Consider the following 26415-nt stretch of genomic DNA (forward strand, 5'->3'; position numbering starts at 1 on the left):
CATTCGACAGTCTAAATGTAAAGATCAATTAGGAGAAAAGAGAAGTAAATATGCTGAGAAATCACAAAGATAGTCCACATTTTTCTACAGAATATAGATTATAAAATCAATTCTGATATCTTCTGATTGGTTTCTACTGTAGCTTATAAAAGGTTGAGCCTTGATCAATGAGCCTTGACCGAATGTTGAGGCCATCTTCTCAGGATCCTCATCTTTACAAGGCTTTGACCTTGATGGAGGCGTTTGATCCGAGGGAGAAGAGACGTTGGCGCTCCTTAAATGTGAGATTCTCAGGTGTTGCATCACCTTTGAAGTTGTTCTCTTCCTGGCCTCTGCAACCAATCAATAACCAATCAATAACCAGCAGATATGGATGTAATTGAGAAGATCAATACCTATAGGTTAACTATACTGTATATCATGGTCTGTTATACATCATGATCCATTACTTTCAGAACAAATTATGTAATTTAACTTTTGGTTTATCCAGGGACATTGTTGAGGAAAAAAATGTTTTTGTGGGATACAAATGTACATTCAAATGAAGTTGAAACTTACTCTTTCGAGCACTTCTCATCAAAGTTCTCGTTGAGTTCATTCGACTCTTGAACATTTTCTCCTGTTGACGTGTCCCTATCTTCTTCTTCTTCATCATCATCATCATCGTTTCCATTCTGTTGGAACTCCTGCAGTCTCTGTTGAAATTGCCACTCCAGGTTGAGCCTACGGAGCCTGTCGGTCTCCTCTGGTGTGAGCTGGGCTTTAGCCTGCAGATCCTGGACCTCCTGTTCCAACAGGTCGACCACCTAGATCAAGGAACAGACGGCAAAAAATACACATTTCCATGTAAGAACAGCCAGCAACAAGCACATTTCGATTTTGATGGTCAATACATTACGTTACGTTATTCTCTATTTGCATGGAAGTTCATTTTGTGAGGTCAGCACCACATCAAAAACACAAAATACACTAAATCAATACAATACAACACTGTACAGTATAATATAGTAGACACACTTCAAATAAAGATGTTAATTATTATTATTATGTTACCTGTAGTCTCTGCTGCTTCTGCTGCTTCTCCCGTGCATCCCTCTTCCATGGGTCTGGAGACAGACCTTTGTTGCCTTCTGATGGTGGCTCTTTATTCATGCTGAAGTATTGGTCCTGATTTCGACATTCGGCATTAATTGTGTATTTTATACTGGAAGTGTATACTATTTATTTGTATATTCCTTATTCATACATGCATTTGAGTTTTCACTGTCATGTGTATTAGACAGTTGAATTTTGACTACAACAAAATAATGTACAGTACCTGATGTCCTGGGGTGGTCCCTGGTTGTGGTTTAGCTGGAGATCTCTGGAGGGATGTGTCTTTTGACTGGGTTGGGAACAGTTTGGACATCGCTGGATGCACCCTCCTCAAGGCTTGTTGTTGTTGGATCTTCTGTGAGGATGAGAGTGAGGGCTGAGGTTGCCTCAGGGACACAGAGGATGGAGGAGGACATGCAGCTTGGCGATGCTGGGCTGGCAATTGATAATGAGACCCTTGTTTTTGATTGCTGAGGAGGGCTTGCCCCTGGCCTTTACCCTCAGGGTTCTGGTTCAACTTCACGGGCAGTAAAGTTGGAGTTTGTTGGAAGGTAGTCATTGGAGTACGTGGCTGGGTGTTGGAAAGCCGTGTAGCAGGGATGTCTATGTGTATTGGCTGGACGGCAGACGAAGGGTTGTGTGACGTAGGAGTTCTCCAGTAGCCATACCCTGTGTTGTGGCGGCTCGGTTGGGTCTTAGTGGAGAGGCTGACAGTATGATTGTAATGTATGTCGTGGGTAGAAATGCTCGGCTTCATAGGAAAAGAGGAGTAGTTGCTCTCCTGCTGGTTCTGGTTCCATGCATTATGTATATTGTCCACTAGGGGGCAATCATTCTCCATGCACAGGTTCTCCTGTGAAAGGGCCTGCCGTTATGGAAGGAAATATCCAATTATTCTTCATTTGGCATTTAAGTTGATTAAGTGTAAGTGTAACAATTGCATATATGAAATGGTCCATACTTGAAATAGTTGGTTGAAGATATTGGGGGTTGTACTGCTTTATAAAGGATAAGACGTAGCTACTCATACCATCAAGGTCCTCTTGTTGGAGATCTGTCCGTCTAGATTAAACGAGACTCTGGGCCCCTGAGGTGGGAGTTCAAAGGCTACTGTCTTCTTGTCCTGAGACCTAGGGGCTGGTAGAGTCAGGTATTCCCTGTGGTACATCTGATGGGGGAACATTAAGGTGACTGCGTGTTTTTATACCATTACAGATTCAATGTAGACAAACCCACTAAGCCATGGATTACAAGTATTGACCCACTGTTTAAGCATCTTTGGGTCCTTGAAAGCGCTATATAAAACCCATGTATTATTATTAAGTTACTTACATCAGAGCACAGAAGGTTGCTGGTGGAGACTGCAGTGATTTTACCGTCTGTTGGGATGACTGGATCAACTGGTTCTCCTTCTGGGACTAGAACAATCGAGGAAAGAAAGATAATGACAGAACTGCCATGAAACATCTCTAAGAAGGGCTTTTCACACTACTCCCACACGAAAAAATACTATAGCGTATTATGGTATACATACTATACACTCTTAAAGTCTGCACAAGCACTGCAGTGAACACCGTAGTATGTACTGTAGTATACTGTAGTATTTACAGTTAACTATAGTATAAACTATATACTATAGTAATTAATTTAGTGTTTTTTCAGACTGTAGTATATTGTAGTATTTACTGTAGTGTTTTTGCAGACATTACTGTAATATTTACTATACTGTTTTTGTTTTATTATCTTTGACATAGAAATGGAGTCTTTTTCCTTAAGGAAACCTACTGGAGAAATACTAAAATAGCATTTTCCATAACCTGTAGGTAGGACTGGGTTCTGGACAGAAAGTCCAGAGCTTCTACTATTTTCTATAACCTTTAGCAAACAAATTATATGATCTATACTTGGCATGTAGGTTTCTCACTTATGGATGGCACAAATTGGAATATGAGGGAGGGAAATGGGCAGGGTATATGTAAATGAAATACTTGAGCATTTACTATAGTTAAAAAACTGTTGTGTTTTGCGGACTGTAGTGTTTTTGTAGACATTACTGCAGTATTTACTACAGTGTTTTTTTTGCTGATAATACTATAGTATTTACTATAGTATTCTACAGTACACTGTAAAAAAATATCCTGTAATTGTCACAGTAAATTACTTTTTTACTCAACAGTAACATACTGTATAAACTGAATACAGTAGATTATCGTAAATACATTGCATTGTGGGAAAAAAGTTAACTTACTGTATTTGTGAATATTCAAAATAGAATGCCACATTAAAAGCACAAGGGCAACATAATCAAAGCACATTCCCTGAAGCAAGAGAGAAAACGTTTTAGAAAATTATTATTATACATTTCATATTATATTGGTACCTGTTTTTTATTTTATAATCATTGCGTTGTTTGTGGCCGTGCTGTTTTATATTACAGGAAAATATATAAATCAGAAAGGCATATCATACAAACTAAAAAATAAATCCATTGAAAAGTAAGCCAAGCACAAATTAGGAGCTACAGTGCATTCGGAAAGAATTCAGACCCCTTGACTTTTTCCATATTTTGTTACATTACAATGAAAAATTTATTTAAAAAAAAAATCCTCATCAATACCCCATAATGACAAAGCAAAAACAGGCTTTTAGAAATGTTAGCTAAATTATTAAAAATAAACAGAAATACCTTATTTACATAAGCATTCAGACCCTTTGCTATGAGACTCGAAATTGAGCTCAGGTGCATCCTGTTTCCATTGATCATCCTTGAGATGTTTCTACAACTTGATTAGAGTCCACCTGTGGTAAATTCAATTCATTGGACATGATTTGGAAAGGCACACACCTGTCTATATAAAGGTCCACAGCATGTCAGAGCCAAAAACCAAGCCACGTGGTCGACGGAATTGTCCGTAGAGCCCCTGAGGCACAGATTTGTGGAAGGGTACCAAGAAATGTCGGCAGCATTGAAGGTCCCCAAGAACACAGTGGCCTCCATCATTCTTAAAAGTTTGGAACCACCAAGAGTCTTCCTAGAGCAATCGGGGGCAAAGGGCTTGGTCAGGGAGGTGACCAAGAACCCAATGGTCAATCTGACAGAGCTCTAGAGTTCCTCTGTGGAGATGGGAGAACCTTCCAGAAGGACAACCATCTCTGCAGCACTCCACCAATCAGGCCTTTATGGTAGAGTGGCCAGACAGAGGCCACTCCTCAGTAAAAGGCATGAGGTACCTAAACAAGATTGTTTGGTCTGATGAAACCAAGATTGACCTCTTTGACCTGGAGGAAACGTCGTACCACACCTATGGTGAAGCATGGTGGTGGCAGCATCATGCTGTGGGATGTTTTTCAGTGGCAGGGACTGGGAAACTAGGATTGAGGGAAAGATGAACGGAGCAAAGTACAGAGAGATCCTTGATGAAAAGCTGCTCCAGAGCGCTCAGGACCTCAAACTGGGGTGAAGGTTCACCTTCCAACAGGACAACGACCCTAAGCACACAGCCAAGACAACGCAGGAGTGGCTTTGGGATCACTGATCAGACATGACAGGAAAGGTGAAAGCTGTGGGATGGAACCCTTGCCTGCACCTATCTAGTCTTTAAAGATCAGTGATTACCTCAAGGATGGCTGGAAGGAAGAAAGGATGCAAATAAGTGCCCTGTTTGAATACTTTCAAAATGCATCCTTTCCTTCTCTATTCCTTGAAGTAATGAAGTGGATTGGTGGAAGCGATGTGGTGGAACCCTTATTTTCACCTATCCAATCTAGCCAGATCAGTGATTATTTGACTGAGCGGAAGGGATGGAGGAAGAGTGCATTTTAGAAGTATTTTAACCTTGAGCCGAAAAGTATTCAAACAAGACTCTGGCCCTGTTTGAATTCTTCAGAAATGCTTCCTCCTTTCTTACTTTCCTCAAAGTAATCACAGATCTGAATTGGTTGCATTGGTGAACTTTGCTTAAACCTATCCACCTATAGATCTGTGGTTACCTCCAGGAAACAAGGAAGGAAGGATGCATTTTTCTAAAGCACGGCAGGTAGCCTAGTGGTCAGAGCGTTAGAATGGGAACCTAAAGGTTGCAAGATCAAATCCCAGAGCTGACAAGGTAATAATCTGCCCCTGAACAAGGCAATTAAACCACTGTTCCTAGGCTGTCATTGAAAATAAGAATTTGTTTTTAACTTACTTGCCTAGTTAAATAAATAAAGGTAAAATAAAATGTGGGTTTTCACTTTGTACTTGATGGATGAATTAAAGTCACTATTTAGTAAGGAACTCCACTCACCTGGTTGTCTAGGTCTTGAGTTTGACAACCCTGCTTTTAATTACTCAAAGGAGGCCCTGTGCTTATAGAGCCAGGCTCAAAGTGTCCTAACACATTTCAGCCACCAGAGGGCTGTCTGGAACTCAATTGACCACTGCAGGTTCTCAACATTTGTGTGTGCTATAGCAGGGGTAAATGCCACTGTGCAGGACAACGGCTTATATAATGGCAGCAGTATGTTGAGTTGGATTCCAATATAAATTACACATCACTTTGCAAGTCAGCATAATGTGACTTGCATCTAGGGTTGCAAAATACTAGCCGAACTGAGCCAAGCCAAATCAAGCTGTACTGAGCTGGCTTGATTATACCTACCATGGTTGCTGGGACTGTGCTGAGAAATACCATGTGAAACGAAAATATCAGAGCCAGCACAGTTTGACTGGCTTGGATCAACGCAATAGTGTGAAAAGGGTGTTAGTCAACTTTTCAAAAAGAACACTATTGTTAGACTCACTGATCATGTTGGGGTTGGAGTGGTATAGCTGTCTGTTCTTCAGCAGGGTCTGTTCTCTCTGTCTCCTGTTCCCTCCATGGAGGTTGCTGCTGGTGGGGCCACTACCATCCAAAGCTGGGAGAATCATAGAAAGGTTGGTTAGATCTAGAACATCTAGGTGTAGGTCTACTATTAATTGAGAAAGACTATTCTTACCATTCATTTTGGAAAACAACTACTAACAGGAAGCCATGAAATGAAATTATCTGAATTTGGTTTTGGTCTTAGATCATTAGACCTCTGTTGAGGGACTGTTCAGGGGAAATGATAACAATGCAGAGAGAATGTTGCCTTTGTTCTGCTCGTACCTGTAGTTGATACTGAAGGTGGTTCATCTAGCAGGGCAGCCAGACCATGGCATGTTGCCCCCTGCTTGGCAACCTGTAGAGTCACAACTGGCCCAGTGTGCATCATTATGCCTGCTGCCCTACAGTCAAGACAAGACCACATCAATCACTGTCAATTCATCATGTTTTCAAGGCATAATCCTTTATTTGTTTTTCAGCGTATTTGAAATGACCATTGAACAGATGTAACTATTGCAGATTGTTCCAACAGAAACTGTTTTCCAAAAACAAATCAATCACATCAGGGTTAATGACAGAATAGTTATCTGTCGGACCTTCATAAATAAAAATGTCATACTAAAAAAGGACCTGAAAGTTTGCCTTGCTGACACGCGACCCACGTGACTAGACAGCGGGCTGTGACTCACTGGTCTAGTATCTCGGGCTTACCTCTTAGGGCTAGGGGGTAGTATTTTCACGGCCGGATGAAAAACGTACCCAATTTAAAAGGGGAGGTTAGCTCAACATTTTAGTGACTTTTAGCAACTTTTTGATTGGTTCTCCAATGCATGCTTTTTGCATGAGCTTCCTCGTCAATTTGCTACTCCCCCACTAGAGAGGTAAACAAGCCAAGCTAAAGTTAGACTAGCTGGCTAGCTAGCCCAGCTAACTAAAAGTGTGGGGAGAAAAACTCAGTGATGGAGCCTTCTGAAAAGAAGATAGAGAGACGACACTGCCACATAGTAACAGACAATTTAGGTATTGAATTAAAATAGGAGCTACTTGAAGCATTTCGAGTCTTTATGTGAGGTGAGGATGTATTAGCGGTCTTGCCAACATGCTTTGGGGAAAATCTAATTTACCAACTAGTTAGGTAGTTCTAGTCTTCAGGAAGCAAGGAAAACAGCCTCCAATTCTGACAGTTGTGTCCCCGCTAAAGGCTTTGGTGGACAGAAGACAAAGAAAATCCTGTGCTACAGACCACTATATCAGTCCGCTAACACAGGACTAGTAAAGGCCCAGTGCACTACTTTTGTGATTATTATTATTTATTTTTACATATATCATTTTTCAAAATCTGATTTCTCAAGGGGTGCTGCAGCACCCTCAGCACCCCTACTTCCACAGCTATGCCTAAAACTGTACTTCGATTTTATAGAATGACTGTGATGGATACATGTAACGTCGGGAATGGAAATTATAGTGATGGATACACTAGCGAATGATTGATTGAAAGCTTTGTATTTGTACAAACGTACTGAGTAAGACGTGTTTGTTTGCATGATAGGCCTATAAGACATTGAGTAGCCTTAATAAAGTGACTGGGTGACAGGCACTATGGAAAGTACTTTTACTGGATTCAACTATGGGATCCCACACAACATTTTCTTATGCAAAAACTACTAGCATAGTAATCAAATGTGCTTCCATATCTTTATATTGTTACCGACTATATACATTTACTCTGAATAAGGATGGGAATTAAGAATCTATAGGATACTATTTTTTTATCACAGTCAGCAGTGTAACAACAGTATCTATCTGTAGGGGTCAGGGGTCAAAATGAAAACCTGCCTTTCGGGAGAGTTTCAGCAAACTTGGAGAATTGCATTCTTTTGTGAAAGAAGATGAGATCACTATATGAGCACATAATGTTCAAAAGTGGTATCAGGCTACATTATTTGAGTGACAGAGAGAGAATTAAACATGAGGAGCCATGTTGAGAAGGTATCACTTACTAGATTATGGCCCATGTCGACTGTTTACTTTACTAGGGGCCATCGCCACTCATAGATAGTGTCTTCAAAGTGAAACACAACGTAAAACAAAAAGCTCTAGGTATTTTAATGTGTTAATTTTGCGTAATTTCCCAATGCAAACTAATGATACTGCATGACCTAGTGACACAGAGAGGGAGAGAGAGCAGTGGGAATGTCTACGGAATGGAAACCAGGCGTTCCTCAAGTAGGTATTCCTCAAGTACTGCAAGTAGCTGAGGTGGTTTAACTTAACAACAGAAGCCCATGTAGGTGTCTGTGGCGATGCCTGCCCACTTGCCCTTCAGCACAGGCATCACAACCCCGTGCACAGCCTGTAAATTTGAACACCCCTCCCTCTTTTTCCCCGCTCTCTCTCTTCTCCCCCCTTTCCTGCTGTAGGACGCAGAGAAGATGAAGAAGGTAGTACCTGCAAGAGGGTGTTGTGATGACAAAAGACAACGGAAAAGCTCAGAGACCCAAGCAAGCCGTCCACCACTAGCATACAAGGTCTACCACAAATGCACTGGCTAGCTAAGCTAGCTACAGTAGACCTTTTCATTCCAAATGATTGACTGAAATTAATCTATCAACATAGTGATGACATATACTGTGTGAAAACGTTTTAGTTACGGGTGCACACCTGCTGTAGTTCGACAAGTCATTCATCCTCCTTAGGGTCTCAAGTTGGAAAAACTCATAGCCCAGAATCAGAACCAGAATCATGCTACTATAAGTCTGAACAAGAATTGTTCCACTGCACCAGGATTCAGAGGGATGAAATACACCTTCAATTGGCATTTTCACTGAGTCCACACCTTCACATTTCACATACTGTAGTCATTCCATGTTTGCTTCATGCATTATATCATCCTGTAAAATAAAGTTAACTTTGTACATGCTTTCTGTTTTCTTTATCATTACATTAGTTAATATTGCATTAGAGAGACATTTTAAGTTGACTTGATAAAAGATGATAAATCTCTTTTGGTTTTGTTGGTCATACTTGCTGTAGTCGGATATTTTTGGGCGTGACCAGGATCTATTAGTTTTAAGGGTACTTCATGTTCATGCATTGCCAAAATCCGGGGCCAGGGAGGAAGCTTGCCAGAAGTGAACATGGGTAATACAGTAGTAGCTAGCTAGAATGCATGGAGGACTTACATAATATTTGTAAAAAACAAAATGTAGCAGGCAACTCAGTTAAGAACAAATTCATATTTACAATGACAGCCTAGGAACAGTGGGTTAACTGCCTTGTTCAGGGGCAGAACAACAGATGTTTACCATGTCAGCTCGGGGACTCAAACTAGCAACCTTTCGGTTACTGGCCCAACGCTCTAACCACTAGGCTACCTTCCGCCCTACTATGTAAACAGAAGACATCCAATAAGGAAAATAAATAATTAATGTTCAGCCTATAATTAGCTAACTAGTTCATTTATAACTAAAACGTGCATTTGATTAGCTAGCTGATTTCGAGTTGATAGCAAGAAAGCTAAAGTTATAAGCTGGCTGGTTTGGGCTGAACGATGCTAGCTAACATTAGCTATGCTAGCTAATGTTAGTTGCTACTTGCTAGCCACAAGATCGTAACATTTAACAGGTTGCAGTTGTCTAATATGTCACTTGTTTTAGTGTAGAAGGGTTGTTATAACGTTTTGAAAATGTGTGTGATGAGGTTTGTGCTAGCTAGTAGTGATGGGTTGTTAACGAACGAGGTGTTCACTCTTGTAGGCGAACGTTGGGAGCCGGCTCGCATATCAGAAGATACCAATTCTATTTATGGAAGAAAAAAAAATCAAGATATGAATAATCAAAAGATTTAAATGCATAGAACTAACTAAAAATAAATAAAATAATATATGCCTAAATGCTCAAGCGCACACACATTTGTTCTGACTGTCTGATCAGACTAACAGCCTCACCTGTTGTTCCTGTCAATCAGACACGCAGTGTCAACCAATGAACCAAAGCTGCGTGAGGGAGGGCCGAGCCAACTCACTCAGTCACACACTTAGCAGCCGAGGAGAGAGAGGAAAGACAGCTCTGGAAACAACAGCTGGAAAATGATTCGGAAGCACAGTAGCATTTGGATGCATTTTAATAATGTAGAGCACAGTGTAGAATTTGCCAAAACAAAATCTCATATTAAGCCGGTTCTACGCACAACCTACACCGGCATATGCGAACTGTGCACCCAACTGTGAAGCTAGCTGTAGCGGAGCTTCGAGAAACTAGCGGGCCTGCTAGTGATAGTGGTGGAGCCAGCACCTCCACACGTGGAGATGTATCCTCTCAGTCAAGTAGGCCTACTCCGTGACCCACAGCAATGCAGTCTTCTATGGACAAGTTTATGCCAAAGTCTATGTCTGTAGCAAAACATGGCCAAATTGATATTGCATTGGCTAAAATGATTGCCACCGATTTCCAGCCATTTTCCACCGTGGAGGACAGAGGTTTTAGAAATTATAGCAATAGTCTAAATCCAATGTACACAATTCCAAGCAGGAAAACCCTTTCAAAATCGCTTATTCCACAACTGTATGAGAGCACACAGGCTTCAGTGCGGGAAAGAGTCCAAAAAGCTACTGCAGTTTGCCTCATCACTGACTGCTGGACATCAAGGGTAACCACTTCTTACATGTCGGTTACATGTCACTTCATTGAAGATTTTTTTATGTCTAGCTGTCTTCTGGATTGCTTTGAGTTCAGCGACAAACACACCCCAAGAACTTGGCAGAGGAACTGTTGAGAGTGGCCAGAGAATGGCAAGTAGATGGAAAAGTGGTCTGTTGTGTTAGCAACAATGCAGCTAACATAACCAAAGTCATGAAAATGTTAAAATGGACCCATCATCCATGTCTTGCCCACACAATCAACCTGATCATAAGAGATGCTCTGAAGGTGATGAAGCCCACTGTGGACAAAGTGAAAGCAGCTGTGGAATACTTCCACAGGAGCACAGTATGTGCTGAAAAACTAAAGTCCACACAATGCCAGATGGGGATGCCTGAGCTGAGGCCTAAACAAGACTCCACTACAAGGTGGAATTCAACATTTTATATGTTGAAGCTGTTTCTTGAGTTAAAGGATGCCATCATCTCTACCCTGGCCATTGTCAATGCACCTGTTAATGCTCTCACCCATGAGGAATGGGAGGTAACCACAGGACATGTGACACCCTATGTTCATCAATGGACAGAAAGTTCCACAGAATGGAATATAATCACATGCTATCAGAAACCGCTGCACTTGACCCCAGGTTTAAGAAGTTAGCCTTCAGTGATGCCAGAACGATTGATGAGGCTCTTCAAAGAATAACCTCAGCAGCAGGGATGGACAGCCCCAGCAGTCAGCTGGCTCAGTCACCAGGGCAACAGGAAGAAGAGGGATCAGATGGAGCAGAAGCACCAGCAGTACCACAAACGTCTGCTGTTTGGATGCTGTTTGACGAGAGAGCAACTGGGGATGCAGCACGAAGGAATCCCTCATCAGCAGATGCCATAATGGAGGTCCGATCCTATTTAGAGGAGCCCCTCCTCCAAAGATCTGCAGATCCTCTGAGCTGGTGGAAGAACAAGGCCTCTGTCTACCCACGGCTTCCTAAAGTCCTGACAGGGAGACTTTGCATAGTGGCCATATCCGTTCCCTATGAGAGGGTCTTCTCGAAAACGGGACAAATAATTACTGAGAGAAGAAACCGCATCAGCCCCTCGAAAGTGAGGCAGCTTGCATTTCTGAATGCAAATTTCTCATAAAAGCTAAATATGGTCAGCATTGCTGTGTGGTGCTGGTAATAACATGGCAATTAAGAAGAGAGAGAAAAGAGAGACCAGTTTAATGTTTTGCAAAGTGGGATGCTGCAGTTTTTCAAATTGCAAATTGTTATTTATTTTTCATTGATATGGTGCAATATTCTATTATGCTGTTCAGATAGCATTCATTTGGAATGGTTAGATTTATATGCACTTTGTTAATATACATTAAAAAGTTATACTTTAAATGTAAATGTTTAATAGCATTCTTTTTCATAACAAACCAATACATTTTTAATTACATTGTGGTTAAGGTAGAGTATGATTTCATTTAATAATTTAATTAGAATTGTTTTAACACCAATCATAGTCAAACTATCACAAACTGTTGGACTTGAAAAAATACAAAACATATTTTTTTTAAAGAGCCGTTTGGGAGCCGGCTCACTGAAAAGAGCCGGAATGCCCATCACTACTAGCTAGCTACTGTGTGTGTTTGTTTATCCCGGAAGGGCTGGCTGGAAACGGAAGGGCTGGAGCGGTCCTATGTAAAGCAAAAATCATGATTTGTTCAATTTGAAACGGGGATATCCAACCAGCGTAGGGTGCCACCTTGAAGTCTGAGGGCACAGCCCCTTCAGTATTGTCGCTTTGTGCTGACACATCAAAGCACGCGTTTCAGACTCTCAAGTCAAGGATGTAGGAAGGCTGGTGTTAGCAAGACTATCTGAACTCAGTAGAGTATGTGAGTGGAGCGTTGCTGGAGCGGAGCGCGTCATGGAGCGCAGCACGGAGCGTTCCAATTTGATTGGAGCGTGGAGTGAGATTCCCAAAGGCTGGAGTGTCGGCCTTCTCACCCTCCAATTTTGCTCCAGTAGCGCTTACTTTACGAGCTCAGGGCATGCCTGGCCCAGCATGCATTTGTAGTCTACTTGTGTGCTGCTATAACCCCTTGCTTTAGCTACTGTCATGGAGTTCACTAAATATTTTCATAAAGAAACTGATAAAACACAGGTGCTAAATTAAGGTGAATTATAAAAAGGAGGACCAATGTAGGTAATGTAGTGTCCACAACTAAATAATCATTCTGAAAAGACACCTATCCCGAAAGCATGATGGTGTACTTACTATGTGCACATGCTTTGTCATTGTAGCAAAGTATTTCTAAGCTAAAAATCTGATCTCTTAAACTTTTCGTTCATTTTTGTTCTATTATCTATACAATAGGCCATATTGGCCCAATAGGCCTGGCATATTCCCCTCATTCAAGGACCTTTCCATTTTGATTGGGTTATTTTGCCTAAAAACCTTTAGGCCTACCTAAAAAAACAACTCTGCATCTCTTTCCAGTCTGGCAAGAGTGACCAAAAGGGTGTTTAGCATTCCCAGTGGCTCTGCAAGTGTGGAGAGGATATTCTCCGCTGCTTGCCTGCTGTCCAGCCACCATCGCAAGAGCCTGAAACCACAGACTGACCAAACTCATGTTTCTAAAAATGTATTCAAAAAATGTATTCAAATGCACTAATAAGTCATTTTTTAATTTTTTTGTATTTAATTATAAGTAGCAGCCTACATGTGCAATTTATAGACTATAATGATTACATTCACCTTTTCATGTTTATTAAAATACTTTTCATTCAAATCCATATTGTTTGGTTAAATTGTGATTTTAATGAATGGAGCGAATTTGGAGCAGCAGTTTTTTTTCCTATGAGCAACGAGCAGTTTTAGCGGAAAGGAAATCATGAGCGGGATTTCCAACTGCTCAACTCTGATCTGAACGTAGAAAGTTAGAATGTTATCTACCTTTCTTGTGAGAGGCCCACGAGACTGTGTCCATCCACACACAGCAACTGGTCCCCTGCAGTTAACCTGCAATCCTGTCCAACACAACAGCATAGAAACACATGTGGAACATAAGATTTTTAATGAGATACCAGTGCTGTTCATTCAAATGATTTGAAATGTTATTGCGTACTGCATCCAGTCAACAGGCATTATTTGAATTGTACTATAGTTTTCTAACCATTTCTGCTGGTCCTCCTTTGACGATTGACTTGACGTAAATCCCAAGGTTGTCTTGTCCTGCTCCCTGTAGATGGGGCAAAAGATGGATTATTGTCATTGATTGTTGGGTGAATGAATTAATTAATGAATGGATGGATGGATGGATGGATGGATGGATGGATGCATGGAAAATGGATGAATAAATGGATGGATGGATGAATTTGTACCTTGGCCGCCACGATGCTGACCCCCATTCCACTGTTCAAGGGTTTCGTCAGTGTAATAGTCACAACCTCAGGTTCTCTATGCAGTGGCTAAATGAAAGAAACAGAAAAGAGATCTCAATAAGAAAGAGGTATTAGAGAGGTATATGAAAAGAGTATGGTTAAAAATATGGATATGTTTTTTAAAAAGTGTACCGGGTTTGCGTCCTGTGCAGAGAAACTGTTTGCTCTGTTGAAGAAGATGGTCCAGGTGCCACCAGAGTGGGGGTGAGAGATCAGAGTGCAGAGGCCTATAGGAAGAGAGAGCACAGCCTATTTAGATAACTATTCACAGACAACACACAACGCATGTTGTACAGTGAGTGCATTGTTTTGTGTCACGTGTATCATGCATTTTACTTCCAATATAGCCTTTTACCATCCCGGATAATGCCTCTACAAGGCAGATGTTGTATACCAGTTTAGACAAAAGTCATTCTCTGTTTTATACTGAAACTAATTAGTCAGTTCAGCAAACCTCTTTTTAAAAAGCATGTAGCTACAGTACCTTTGCGGCAGATAGGTTCCAGGAACTCTCTGAAGCCCTGTGGGATTCCATTGACCGTGTCACAGGAGTAGCCTTCCTCAGGGAGCAGGAAGGGCAGGTGGAGGTCTGGCCCCTCCTCCAGCTGGAGGTCCTGCCCTTCACTACGCAACAACTCATCAGCACTGGCCTCTGCAGCCGCCACCACCCTGTCAATCAAACCCTGAAAGGGCAGAGGAAGAAGACAGGAAGGATATTTGAAAAACCTGTGTTTTTGGTTAGACTTTATAAGCCATTATAAATGCTTTATCATTTATTTGATGTTGATTGAATTTATTTTAGAAAAATACATATAAAATACATCTACATATAACAATACATATACCCACAGTATGAATTACAATGCATATAATGTTTATAAATGCCCATAAATGTTTAGAAATGTTTACGAACAATTAATTACAAATTTAAGGACTTTAAGGCTAGTACTCACAGGGGGAATGCGGGGCTCGTTGGTATCGTAGAGGTAGCTTGTCATCAGTGTTCGAAGCTGCAAGGAGTTTAACTTGAAGCAGGTATTCTGGATGTTCTCCGAATCTTGCATGGAATACTTGTTCATGGTCAACAGCATTGTTATCTAGAAAATATCCATCAATTAAATCACTTCTTTACTACCTTGAACCTGATAAGATACACATTTTTATAAATGGCATGGGTTAAGCGGTTGGGTAAACACAGGTCTTGAAAAGGAGATTCAAATATTTTTTTTTTTACTTAACTAGGCAAGTCAGTTAAGAACAAATTCTTATTTTCAATGACGGCCTAACCACTAGGCTTCCCTGCCTAGCCTGCTGTCTCAACTAGAAAAGGTACATTTCCTGAGGAAAATGTGTGTGCTTGCTTCAGCAGTTTCATTTGTGACAGCACATCTCTAATGTTGGCTTTATGGTAAATCATACACTCTAGTTGACCGGGGAAACATGGGAAAGTTATGCTTCTTTGAAAGTTGATAAACTTGTAAACACACAAGTAGGCGCAAATGCCCTTGAAAGATTAGAAAGAGATTTTCACACTTGCTAGAGAGCTCTTCTTTGTTTACACCCATTCAGCATTGTTCACATCTCTTTAAGAATTCACAAGTAAGCACATGTGAGTCAGCTTGTCATTGTCCTCCAGAAATTAGTCTTTCTTCTCCCACTGTGATGGCCAATCCAATACCTCGACTTTGTTGTCCTTAAGCCATTTTGCCACAACTTTGGAAGTATGCTTGGGGTCATTGCCCATTTGGAAGACCCATTTGCGACCAAGCTTTAACTTCCTGACTGATGGCTTGAGATGTTGCTTCAATATATCCACATAATTTTCCATCCTCATGATGCCATCTATTTTGTGAAGTGCACCAGTCCCTCCTGCAGCAAAGCACCCCCACAACATGATGCTGCCACCCCCGTGCTTCACGGTTGGGATGGTGTTCTTCGGCTTGCAAGCATCCCCCCTTTTTCCTCCAAACATAACGATGGTCATTATGGCCAAACAGTTTATTTTTGTTTCATCAGAGCAGAGGACATTTCTACAAAAAGTATGATCTTTCTCCCCATGTGCCGTTGCAAACTGTAGTCTGGCCTTTTTATGGCGGTTTTGGAGCAGTGGCTTCTTCCTTGCTGAACGGCCTTTCAGGTTATGTCAATATAGGACTCATTTTACTGTAGATATAGATACTTTTGTACCTGTTTCCTCCAGCATCTTCACAGGGTCTTTTGCTGTTGTTCTGGGATTGATTTGCACTTTTCACACCAAAGTACGTTCATCTCTAGGTGACAGAATGCTTCTCCTTCCTGAGCAGTATGACGGCTGCGTTGTCCCATGGTGTTTATACTTGCATACTATTGTTTGTACAGATGAACGTGGTACCTTCAGGCGTTTGGAAATTGCTCCCAAGGATGAACCAGACTTGTGGAGGTCTACAATTTTTTTTCTGAGGTCTTGGCTGATTTCTTTTGATTTTCCCTTGATGTCAAGCAAAGAGGCACTGAGTTTGAAGGTAGGCCTTGAAATACATCCACACTCAAATTATGTCAATTAGCCTATCAGAAGCTTCTAAAGCCATGACATAATTTTCTGGAATTTTCCAAGCTGTTTAAAGGCACAGTCAACTTAGTGTATGTAAACTTCTGACCCACTGGAATTGTGATACAGTGAATTATAAGTGAAATAATCTGTCTGTAAACAATTGTTGCAAAAATTACTTGTGTCATGCACAAAGTAGATGTCCTAACCGACTTGCAAAAACTATAGTTTGTTAACAAGAAATGTGTGTAGTGGTTGAAAAATGAGTTTTAATGACTCCAACCTAAGTGTATGTAAACTTACGTCTTCAACTGTATATAAAATAGCTGTCTCTTCACAGTCCCCTTTGTGTTATCTGTTTTTTTTAAATGGTTTTATTGCTAGCTTGAGTTACCTGGGGTAGCAGAGAGTTCCATGTAGTCATGGCTTTATTTAATACTGTGCGTTTCCCATTCTCTGTTCAGGACCTGGGGACTGTGAAGAGACCTCTGGGTTGTCACGTCCTGACCAGTAAAAGGGGTTGTTTGTTATTGTAGTTTGGTCAGGGCGTGGCAGGGGGTGTTTGTTTTGTGTGTTTCGGGGTTTTTGGTGTATGTTCTATATTTTTTATTTATATGTGTTCTGGTTTTTCTATTTCTATGTTGGGGTTTTGGAACGACCTCCAATTAGAGGCAGCTGGTTGTCGTTGCTTCTAATTGGAGGCCATATTTAAGTGGGTTAATTTTCTCTTGCGTTTGTGGGTGGTTGTTTCCTGTTTAGTCTGTGTACCTGATGGGACTGTTTCGTCGTTTGTTTTGTTCAAGTGTTTAGTTTTTTTCTTAGAATAAAAGAAGATAGTATAAGAAGACAATATACCCGCTGCAGTTTAGTCCACTCCATACGACAACCATTACAGAACCACCCACCAACGAAGGACCAAGCAGCGGAGGAAGGAGCAGCATGGTAAAGAGGACTGGACATGGGAGGACATCCTGGACGGCAAGGGATCCTACACGTGGGAAGAGATCCTGACCGGAAGGGATCGCCTCCCGTGGGAACAGGTGGAGGCACTCAGAAGAGCGGAGACAGCAGGAGAAAAGGACCAACGATGAAGTTATGAGGGAACACGGCTGGCAAGGAAGCCTGAAAGGCAGCCCTCCCCCAAAAAATTGGGGGGGGCACACGGGTGGTTTGGCTGGGCCAAGGGTTAGCCCTGAGCCAACTCCCCGTGCTTATTATGGGGAGCGACGGATCAAGCAAGCACCATGTTATGGGGAGATACGCACGGTATCACCAGTGCGCAGCTACAGTCCAGTGCGCTTGGTGAAAGCTCCTCACAGGGGTCATGTTAGAGCCAGCATCGAGCCAGGACCGGTGATGCAAGTAGCAAGCATCAGACCGCCGGTGAGGGTTCATGGCCCAGTGTATCCTGTTCCTGCTCCTCGCACTAGCCCTGTGGTGCGTGTTACTAGGCTGGTGCCTCCAAAACCAGCCACACGCATCAGGCCTCTAGTGCGCCTGCCCAGTCCAGTACGTCCTGTTCCTGTTCCTCGCACTGGCCCTGAAGTGTATGTTACTAGGCTGGCGCCTCCAAAACCAGCCCCACGCATCAGGCCTCTAGTGCGCCTGCCCAGTCCAGTACGTCCTGTTCCTGCTCCTAGCACTGGCATTGAGGTGTGTGTTACTAGGCTGGCGCCTCCTAAACCAGCCCCACGCATCAGGCCTTTAGTGCACCTGCCTAGTCCAGTACGTCCTGTTCCTGCTCCTCGCACTAGCCCTGAGGTGCGTGTCCATAGTCTGGCGCCTCCAAAGCCAGCCCCACGCATCAGGCCTTTAATGCGCCTGCCCAGTCCAGTACGTCCTGTTCCTGCTCCTCGCACTAGCCCTGAGGTGCATGTTAATAGTCTGGCGCCTCCAAAGCCAGCCCCACGCCCCAGGCCTTTAGTGCACCTACCCAGTCCAGTACGTCCTGTCCCTGCTCCTCGCACTAGCCCTGTGGTGCGTGTCACTAGTCTGGCGCTTCCAAAGCCAGCCCCACGCATCAGGCCTTCAGTGCGCAGTCCCCGTCCAGAACTTCCGGCGACAGTGCCCCGTCCAGAACTTCCGGCGACAGTTCCCCGTCCAGTGCTTCCGGCGACGTCCTACAGTCCGGAACCGACAGAGACGGCCCACAGTCCGGAACCGCCAGAGGCGGCCCACAGTCCGGAGCCTGCAGAGACGGCCCACAGTCCGGAACCGCCAGAGACGGCCCACAGTCCGGAACCGCCAGAGACGGCCCACAGTCCGGAACCGCCAGAGACGGCCCTCAGCCCTGAGTCTCCAGCGACGCTCCTCAGCCCTGAGTCTCCGGCGACGCTCCTCAGCCCTGAGTCTCCGGCGACGCTCCTCAGCCCGAGGTCTCCGGCGACGCTCCTCAGCCCGAGGTCTCCGGCGACGCACCTCAGCCCGAGGTCTCCGGCGACGCACCTCAGCCCGAGGTCTCCGGCGACGCACCTCAGCCCGAGGTCTCCGGCGACGCATCTCAGCCCGAGGTCTCCAGCGACATACCTTAGCCCAGAGCCTTCAGCAGTGGTCTACAGCCATGAGCCTTCAAGGGGGGTGGGCAGAATTGAATGGGGACTAAAGCCGGAGCCTGAGCCACCTCCGTACAGTTCGGTAACTTCAAAAAGAAAAGGAAAGCTGCACAATCTAGGAGCTCAGATGCAATAATTTAATAACCAACGTTTCGACAGACAAGCTGCCTTCATCAGGGTTTGGGGTTCGGTAACTTCAACACATCAATACCTCTACTCAACTTTGAGCCAGGAGAGACTGAAATGCATGTCACTGACACATTCCCTCAGTGTACATCTAAGTGTGATACGTGCTGCTTTGTTCTGGACCAACTGTCCTTCTTTGCCGCACATGACCACACAGCTGGGCAGTAGTCCAGGTGCGACAAAACTAGGGCCCGTAGGACCTGTCTGGTCGACTAAGATGTCAAGAAGGCAGCGCAACACCCTATCATGGACAGACCTCTTCCCATTTTAGCAACCATTGATTCTATATGTTTTGACCATGAAAGCTTGCTATCTAGGGTTACACCCTGCAGTTTTGTCCCTTCAACTTGCTCATTAGCCACATTATTCAATAATAGATCTTAACAAGGTTTAGTATCGAGCGAGTGATTTGTCTGAAAAATTATGCTTTTAGTTTTTTTGATATTTAGAACCAGCCTAATGCTAGTCACCCATTCTAAAACTGACTGGATCTCTATGTTAAATGTCTCCGTTATTTATTTGCTGTTGCAACCGATGTGTATACTGTTGAGTCGTCAGTGTACAAAGACACACAGACTTTATTCAAGGTCAGTGAAAGGTCATTTGTAAAAACAAAAAACAATAATGGCCCTAGCCAGCTGCCCTGTGGTACACCACATTCAACTGAATTTGCATGAGAGAGGCTTCCATTAATGAAAACCCTCTGTGTTCTATTAGATACAGTAGGTAACTCGCAATCCATAATAAGGCAGAGGATGCAAATCCATAACACTTATGTTTTTTCAGCAATAGGTTATAATTAATGACATCAAAAGCTGTACTGAATTCTAACAAAACAGCTCCCACAATCTTCTTTCAGCCAATCATCAGTCATTTGTGTCAGTGCCAAGCATGTTGAGTGCCCTTCCCTATAAGCATGCTGAAAGTCTGTTTTCTGTAAAATAACTTTGTCCTAGTTAAATTTTTGCTTGAGAAATTGCTCTTTGCTGAGAAGCTATTTTTGTTTCTTTTTGACCATTTTAATTTAAAACAAACAGTACTTAATTGTTACCCTGAAATGATTTGATATTGAGATAAAAACAGCTGCATTGGACCTTTAAACAGCCCTACTGTGACGTAGGAACTAGCTTTAAAACGCCCACCTTGAGGAATTTAGACACATTTCACTAACCTGGTCAAATAAACTAAAATAAAGTGACCCACCTGTATGATGCGGCTGAGGTGGCAGTCTGCGGCCAGCTCCAGACCTTGCCTCTCTGCCCAGTCCTCCACCAGGCTAAGCCTCTGGCGGAGGGTGGCCCCCCAGTAGTGGGACCTAAGGCCCAGGGAGCAGGCCTCTCCCTGGGGGCTGGGGCTTAGCAGCCTGTTGAATCGAATCAAACGTTATTTAAGTGCATTTAGAATGACACACTTTACAGTAAAATCATAAAAACAAGGAGATTAAAACAAGAGAAGGCAATAAAAGAGGTTAATAAAAGAACATGAAACACAAAAGATGTGTAAAATAATGGTGAATAAAGGCCAGGCTAAAAGGGTGGGTTTTCAAAACGTGATTTAAAAGCCTCAACTACTGTATGTCTGCCTCTCTCACCTATTGAAGAGCCAGACGCTGATGGAGTGGAAGAGTTGGGAGAAAAGCTGGATGGTGAGGGCAGCGTTGATTCGACAGCGACGCAGCAGAGACATGGCACCCATCAAGGTTTGCAGTACGCCCTCTGGTGGAGGGAGGTTAGAGTGACAAAAAGTTTTAAAACAAACTTTTAATAAACATTGAAAATAAGCATACTGGTGTTGATTTTCATGCTAATATGATGGTTCTTTATCTACTGGATCAAAACTAACATATGGAAGCTGCGGGTTAAAATAAAGAAAGTTAGAGGTTATAACTAGATTGTGTTGTGGTTAACATTCATGGTGTACCTATTCCTGCAGGTGATTGACGCCCCTCAGGATAAATCAGGAATTCTGGCAAGTGTCTGCTCAGATCATCCAGCAGACACCGAGTCAAACACCTTGAGGAACAAAAGACAGAAAGACAGACAGACATAGGGCAGGGGACTTTATCAAAACTGTACAACATCAGGACTGATGAGGGAAGATCACTTATGTGCTCAGTTCAATGTCTTCACAGTAGAACAGCAGCTACAATCCTTATTTACTGAAGTCAGAGTAAATGACCTAGATTAGAAGAGATAAGAAGTGCTATATGTAATGTCTTACTTGAAAGCTTTGTGCACCAGGTGTGCTAAGTCCTCCTGAGCCTGCAGTGTGATGGGACTTAGATCTCTGTCCTGCTTTAGGAAGTTCAGGAGCTCTGAGGCATTGGCCATCCAGAAGGCTACAGCACCAGCTATGGACTTCTGCTTCTGGAAGGGAGAGAAAGACCAAGATGGAATAAATATGGACATTTTATAAGCCTTATTATGAGACATTATAAAGTCTCATGCATGCTTGTAACAAGTTATGAAGCATTATAAACTGGGTGGTTCGAGCCCTGAATGCTGATTAGCTAACAGCCGTGGTATATTTATTTTATTTATTAGGATCCCCATTAGCCGATGACAATGGCGACAGCTAGTCTTACTGGGGTCTGACACATAATGAAAAATAATTACAGACAAAAGACTTTACAATTGACATACATTTAAAAAAATTAACATGTAGTGTGTGTGTGTGTGAATCTATCAGTTACACATACATGTCAGTACATACACACAACAAGTAGGTCACATGAGGAGAGGTGTTGTCCTGTGAGGTGTTGATTTATTTGTTTTTTGAAAAGCAGGTTTGTTGTTCACTTGACCTATAACACATGGAAGGGAGTTCCATGCACTCATGGCTCTGTATAATACTGTATGTTTTCTTTAATTTGTTCTGGACCTGGGGATTGCGAAAAGACTCCTGGTGGCATATCTGGTGGGGTAGGTGTGTGTGTCAGTGCTGTGTGTAAGTTGACTAGCAAACAATTTGGAATTTCCAATACAATAATGTTTCTTAGAAAAACAAGAAGTGACGCAACTCTTAGATAAGAGAGACTGGCATGCATAGTATCGCTGCATTTTGCTGTGGTAGCCATGCTGGTTAAGTGTGCCATGAATTCTAAATAAATAGCAGACAGTGTCACCAGTGTGGTTCACGTGTGGTTCACGGTGTGGTTCACGCATGTGTGGTTCACGGTGGGAACCACACATGCAGAGATCATCCTATTCTGCGTCTCACAAAGACACGGCGGTTGGAGCCAAAAAACTCACATTTGGATTCATCAGACCAAAGGACAGATTTCCACCGGTCTAACGTATAAGGCTTGTGTTTCTTGGCCCAAGCAATTCTCTTCTTATTATTGGTGTCCTTTAGTAGTGGTTTCTTTGCACCAATTCAACCATGAAGGCCTGATTCATGCAGTCTCTTCTGAAAACAGTTCATGTTGAGATGTGTCTGTTACTTGAACTCTGTGAAGCATTTATTTTGGCTGCAATGTCTGAGGCTGGTAACTCTAATAAACTTATCCTCTGCAGCAGAGGTAACTCTGGGTCTTCGTTTCCAATGGTGGTCCTCATGAGAGCCAGTTTCAACATAGAAGATATGGGCCTTACAGACGTATGACGATTAGTCCATCCTAATGATAGAGAATATACTTTTTTCTTCCACTGTCAAAAGGCACACTCCAGAATAGATTTCTTGTTGATATCTAATTTCATGGTTAATAATGGGATTAATTGCAAGATTGGGCCCATTGCCCTCACAGATCATGCTATACTAAAGTTAGATAGACTTATTTTTCTACTGTATTATTGACTGTATGTTTGTTTTACGCCATGTGTAACTCTGTGTTGTTGTATGTGTCGAACTGCTTTGCTTTATCTTGGCCAACTTGTTCTCAACTTGCCTACCTGGTTAACCCTGTTTGGGATGGGGGCAGTATTTTCACGGACGGATAAAAAATGTGTCCGATTTAATCTGGTTACTACTCCTGCCCAGAAACTAGAATATGCATATAATTAGTAGATTTGTATAGAAATAACTCTAAAGTTTCTAAAACTGTTTGAATGGTGTCTGTGAGTTTAATAACCTGTTTGGGATAGGGGGCAGTATTGAGAATTTTGGAAAAAATATGTGCCCATTTTAAACTGCCTCCTACACCAACTCAGAAGCTAGAATATGCATATTATTGTTCAGGTTTGGATAGAAAACACTCTGAATTTTCTAAAACTGTTTGAATGGTGTCTGTGAGTATAACAGAACTCCTATGGCAGGCAAAAACCTGACAAGGTTTCAAGCAGGAAGTACCCTGTCTGACAAGGAGTCGTGCGTCTTGCATCTGTTTATTGAAAAGTAAGGATCTTAGCTGTAACGTGACAATTCCCAGGGCTCCGATAGGCTCTCAGAACCCGGGAAATACCTGAAGGTTGACGAGGCAGCCTCAGGCTGAAACACATTATCGCCTTTGGCAAGTGGCGGCTCAGAGGACCTTTGAATGAGGCGCGTGCACGATTCGCTCCTGAGGATACATTTTATTCGGCTGTTTAGGCTCAATGCATATTCCCGGTCGGAATATTATCACTTTTCTACGAGATAAATGGCATAAAAATTGGTTTTAAACAGCGGTTGACATGCTTCGAAGTACGGTAATGGAATATTTAGACATTTTTTGTCACGCCAATGCGCCATGCGCAAGACCGTGATGTTGCATTCTGATAGTGTCTAGAACTCACGAACAAAACGTCGCTGTTTGGATATAACGATGGATTATTTGGGACCAAACCAACATTTGTTATTGAAGTAGAAGTCCTGGCAGTGTATTCTGACGAAGAACAAGCAAGGTAAGAACATTTTTCTTATAGGAAATGTGATTTTGGTGGAGGCTGACCTGGGTGGGTGTCTAAATAGCTAGCCCTGTGATGCCGGGCTATGTACTTAGATTATTGCAAAATGTGCTTCATCCGAAAAGCTATTTTAAAATCGGACATATCGAGTGCATAGAGGAGTAATGTATCTATAATTCTTAAAATAATTGTTATGCTTTTTGTGAACGTTTATCGTGAGTAATTTAGCAAACTGTTAGTAAATTCCCCGGAAGTTTGCGGGGGTTATGCTTTTTCTGAACGTCACATGCTAATGTAAAAAGCTGTTTTTTGATATAAATATGAACTTGATTGAACAGACATGCATGTATTGTATAACACAATGTCCTAGGTGTGTCATCTGATGAAGATCATAAAAGGTTAGTGCTGCATTTAGCTGTGGTTTGGGTTTATGTGACATATATGCTTGCTCGAAAATACAGCATCTGTGATGTAACGTGACATTTTCTAAGGCTTCCATTGGCTCTCAGAAGTTGCCAGAAAGTGTAATGGGGTGTCTGCAGTCTCTGGGCGAAAAACAGCAGGAGTATTTGTGAGTGGTCAGGCTGGGAACAGTGACACTGGAGATGCGCGTCCACGAGACTACTCCATTTTTTTCTTTCAGCCTTTGAATGAATACAACGTCGCCCGGTTGGAATATTATCACTATTTTAAACAGATTTTAAACAGCGTTTGACATGCTTCTAAGTACGGTAATGGAATATTTTGACATTTTTTGTCACAAAATGCGCTCACGCGTCACCCTTCGGATTGTGACCTGAACGCACTAACAAAACGGAGCTATTTGAATATAACTATGGATTATTTGGAACCAAAACAACATTTGTTGTTGAAGTAGAAGTCCTGGGAGTGCATTCTGACGAAGAACAGCAAAGGTAATCCAATTTTTCTTATAGTAAATCTAAGTTTGGTGAGGGCCAAACTTGGTGGGTGTCAAATTAGCTAGCCATGATGGCCGGGCTATGTACTCAGAATATTGCAAAATGTTTTTTTTTAAACTCTGACACCGCGATTGCATAAAGGAGTTCTGTATCTATAATTCTTTAAATAATTATGTATTTTGTCAACGTTTATCGTGAGTAATTTAGTAAATTCACCGGAAGTTTGCGGTGGGTATGCTAGTTCTGAACATCACATGCTAATGTAAAAAGCTGGTTTTTGGTATAAATATGAACTTGATTGAAGAAAACATGCATGTATTGTATAACATAATGTCCTAGGAGTGTCATCTGATGAAGATCATCAAAGGTTAGTGCTGCATTTAGCTGTGGTTTTGGTTTTTGTGACATATATGCTTGCTTTGAAAATGGCTGTGTGATTATTTTTGGCAGGGTACTCTCCTGACATAATCTAATGTTTTGCTTTCGCTGTAAAGCCTTTTTGAAATCGGACAATGTGGTTAGATTAACGAGAGTCTTGTCTTTAAAATGGTGTAAAATAGTCATATGTTTGAGAAATTGAAGTTATAGCATTCTTGAGGTATTTGTATTTCGCGCCACGCTCTACCATTGGATATTGGTGAGGCGTTCCGCTAGTGGAACGTCTGTCCCTAACAGGTTTTAAATAAAGGTGAAATAACATTTTTTTAAAACATGTTTATATAAAGGGTAGATTTAGGCTCAACACAATGCTATTACAATATGAGCTATTTAGCCAATCACTAGCAGATGATCTTAGATCCTTTTTTGAGATCAACATAGGCTCAACTGAAAAGATTTCCACAGTATCTCATGTGGTTAAACCGCTCAAATATAGTTCCTACTACTGCTGTCTCCTTAGATTCTGAGAAGGCATTTGATAGGGTAGAGTAGGCTGAATTTTGTAAATGGATAGGGGTCCTTGATTCTAATTCTAAAGCAACAGTACTTACGAATAGAATTATGTCTCCTTTTTTTGTCTTTCTAGAGGAAGAAGGCAGGGTTGCTCGCTCTCCCCTCTCCCGTTTACCATAGTTTTAGAGCCTCTTGCAACAATGATGAGAACAGAATCAGAAATTAGGGGCGTACATGGAGGGGGAAAAGAACACAAGCTGCTTATGTATGCAAACAATATTCTACTGCTGGTCTCTGATCCACTTCAGTCTGTACCACGATTACTTACTTGTATTGAATAATATTCTAGTTGTCAGGCTACAAAATAAATTGGAATAAATTGGAAGCAATGTCAATTAATGCCATATGTTACTCTGGAACCATTACCACATGTAATATCAAATGGGTTCCTACTGGGATGAAATATTTGGGTATTAAGACTACATTTTGAGCCACTAGTAGTCA

At 42.2% G+C, this 26415-nt stretch overlaps 1 protein-coding gene across 1 annotated transcript; it reads right to left on the bottom strand.

Annotated features, from left to right (window-relative positions):
• Positions 1-26090, bottom strand: LOC115172057 (afadin-like). Its single transcript, XM_029729254.1, has 19 exons — positions 26010-26090; positions 21498-21643; positions 21198-21289; positions 20869-20992; positions 20481-20640; positions 14966-15109; positions 14497-14695; positions 14145-14239; positions 13953-14039; positions 13745-13810; positions 13525-13598; positions 6225-6343; positions 5878-5991; positions 2428-2513; positions 2126-2263; positions 1319-1960; positions 1054-1167; positions 559-806; positions 1-332 (listed from the first exon to the last, which is right to left on the bottom strand). Exons 2-19 carry the CDS (start codon positions 21605-21607, stop codon positions 215-217), a joined length of 2730 nt encoding a protein of 909 aa, XP_029585114.1. The 5' UTR covers positions 21608-21643; positions 26010-26090; the 3' UTR covers positions 1-214.
• Between the last annotated feature and the right edge of the window lie 325 nt (positions 26091-26415).

The sequence above is a fragment of the Salmo trutta genome, chromosome 33 (genome assembly GCF_901001165.1).
Source record: "Salmo trutta chromosome 33, fSalTru1.1, whole genome shotgun sequence".
In the NCBI taxonomy this organism is placed as follows: Eukaryota; Metazoa; Chordata; class Actinopteri; order Salmoniformes; family Salmonidae; genus Salmo; species Salmo trutta.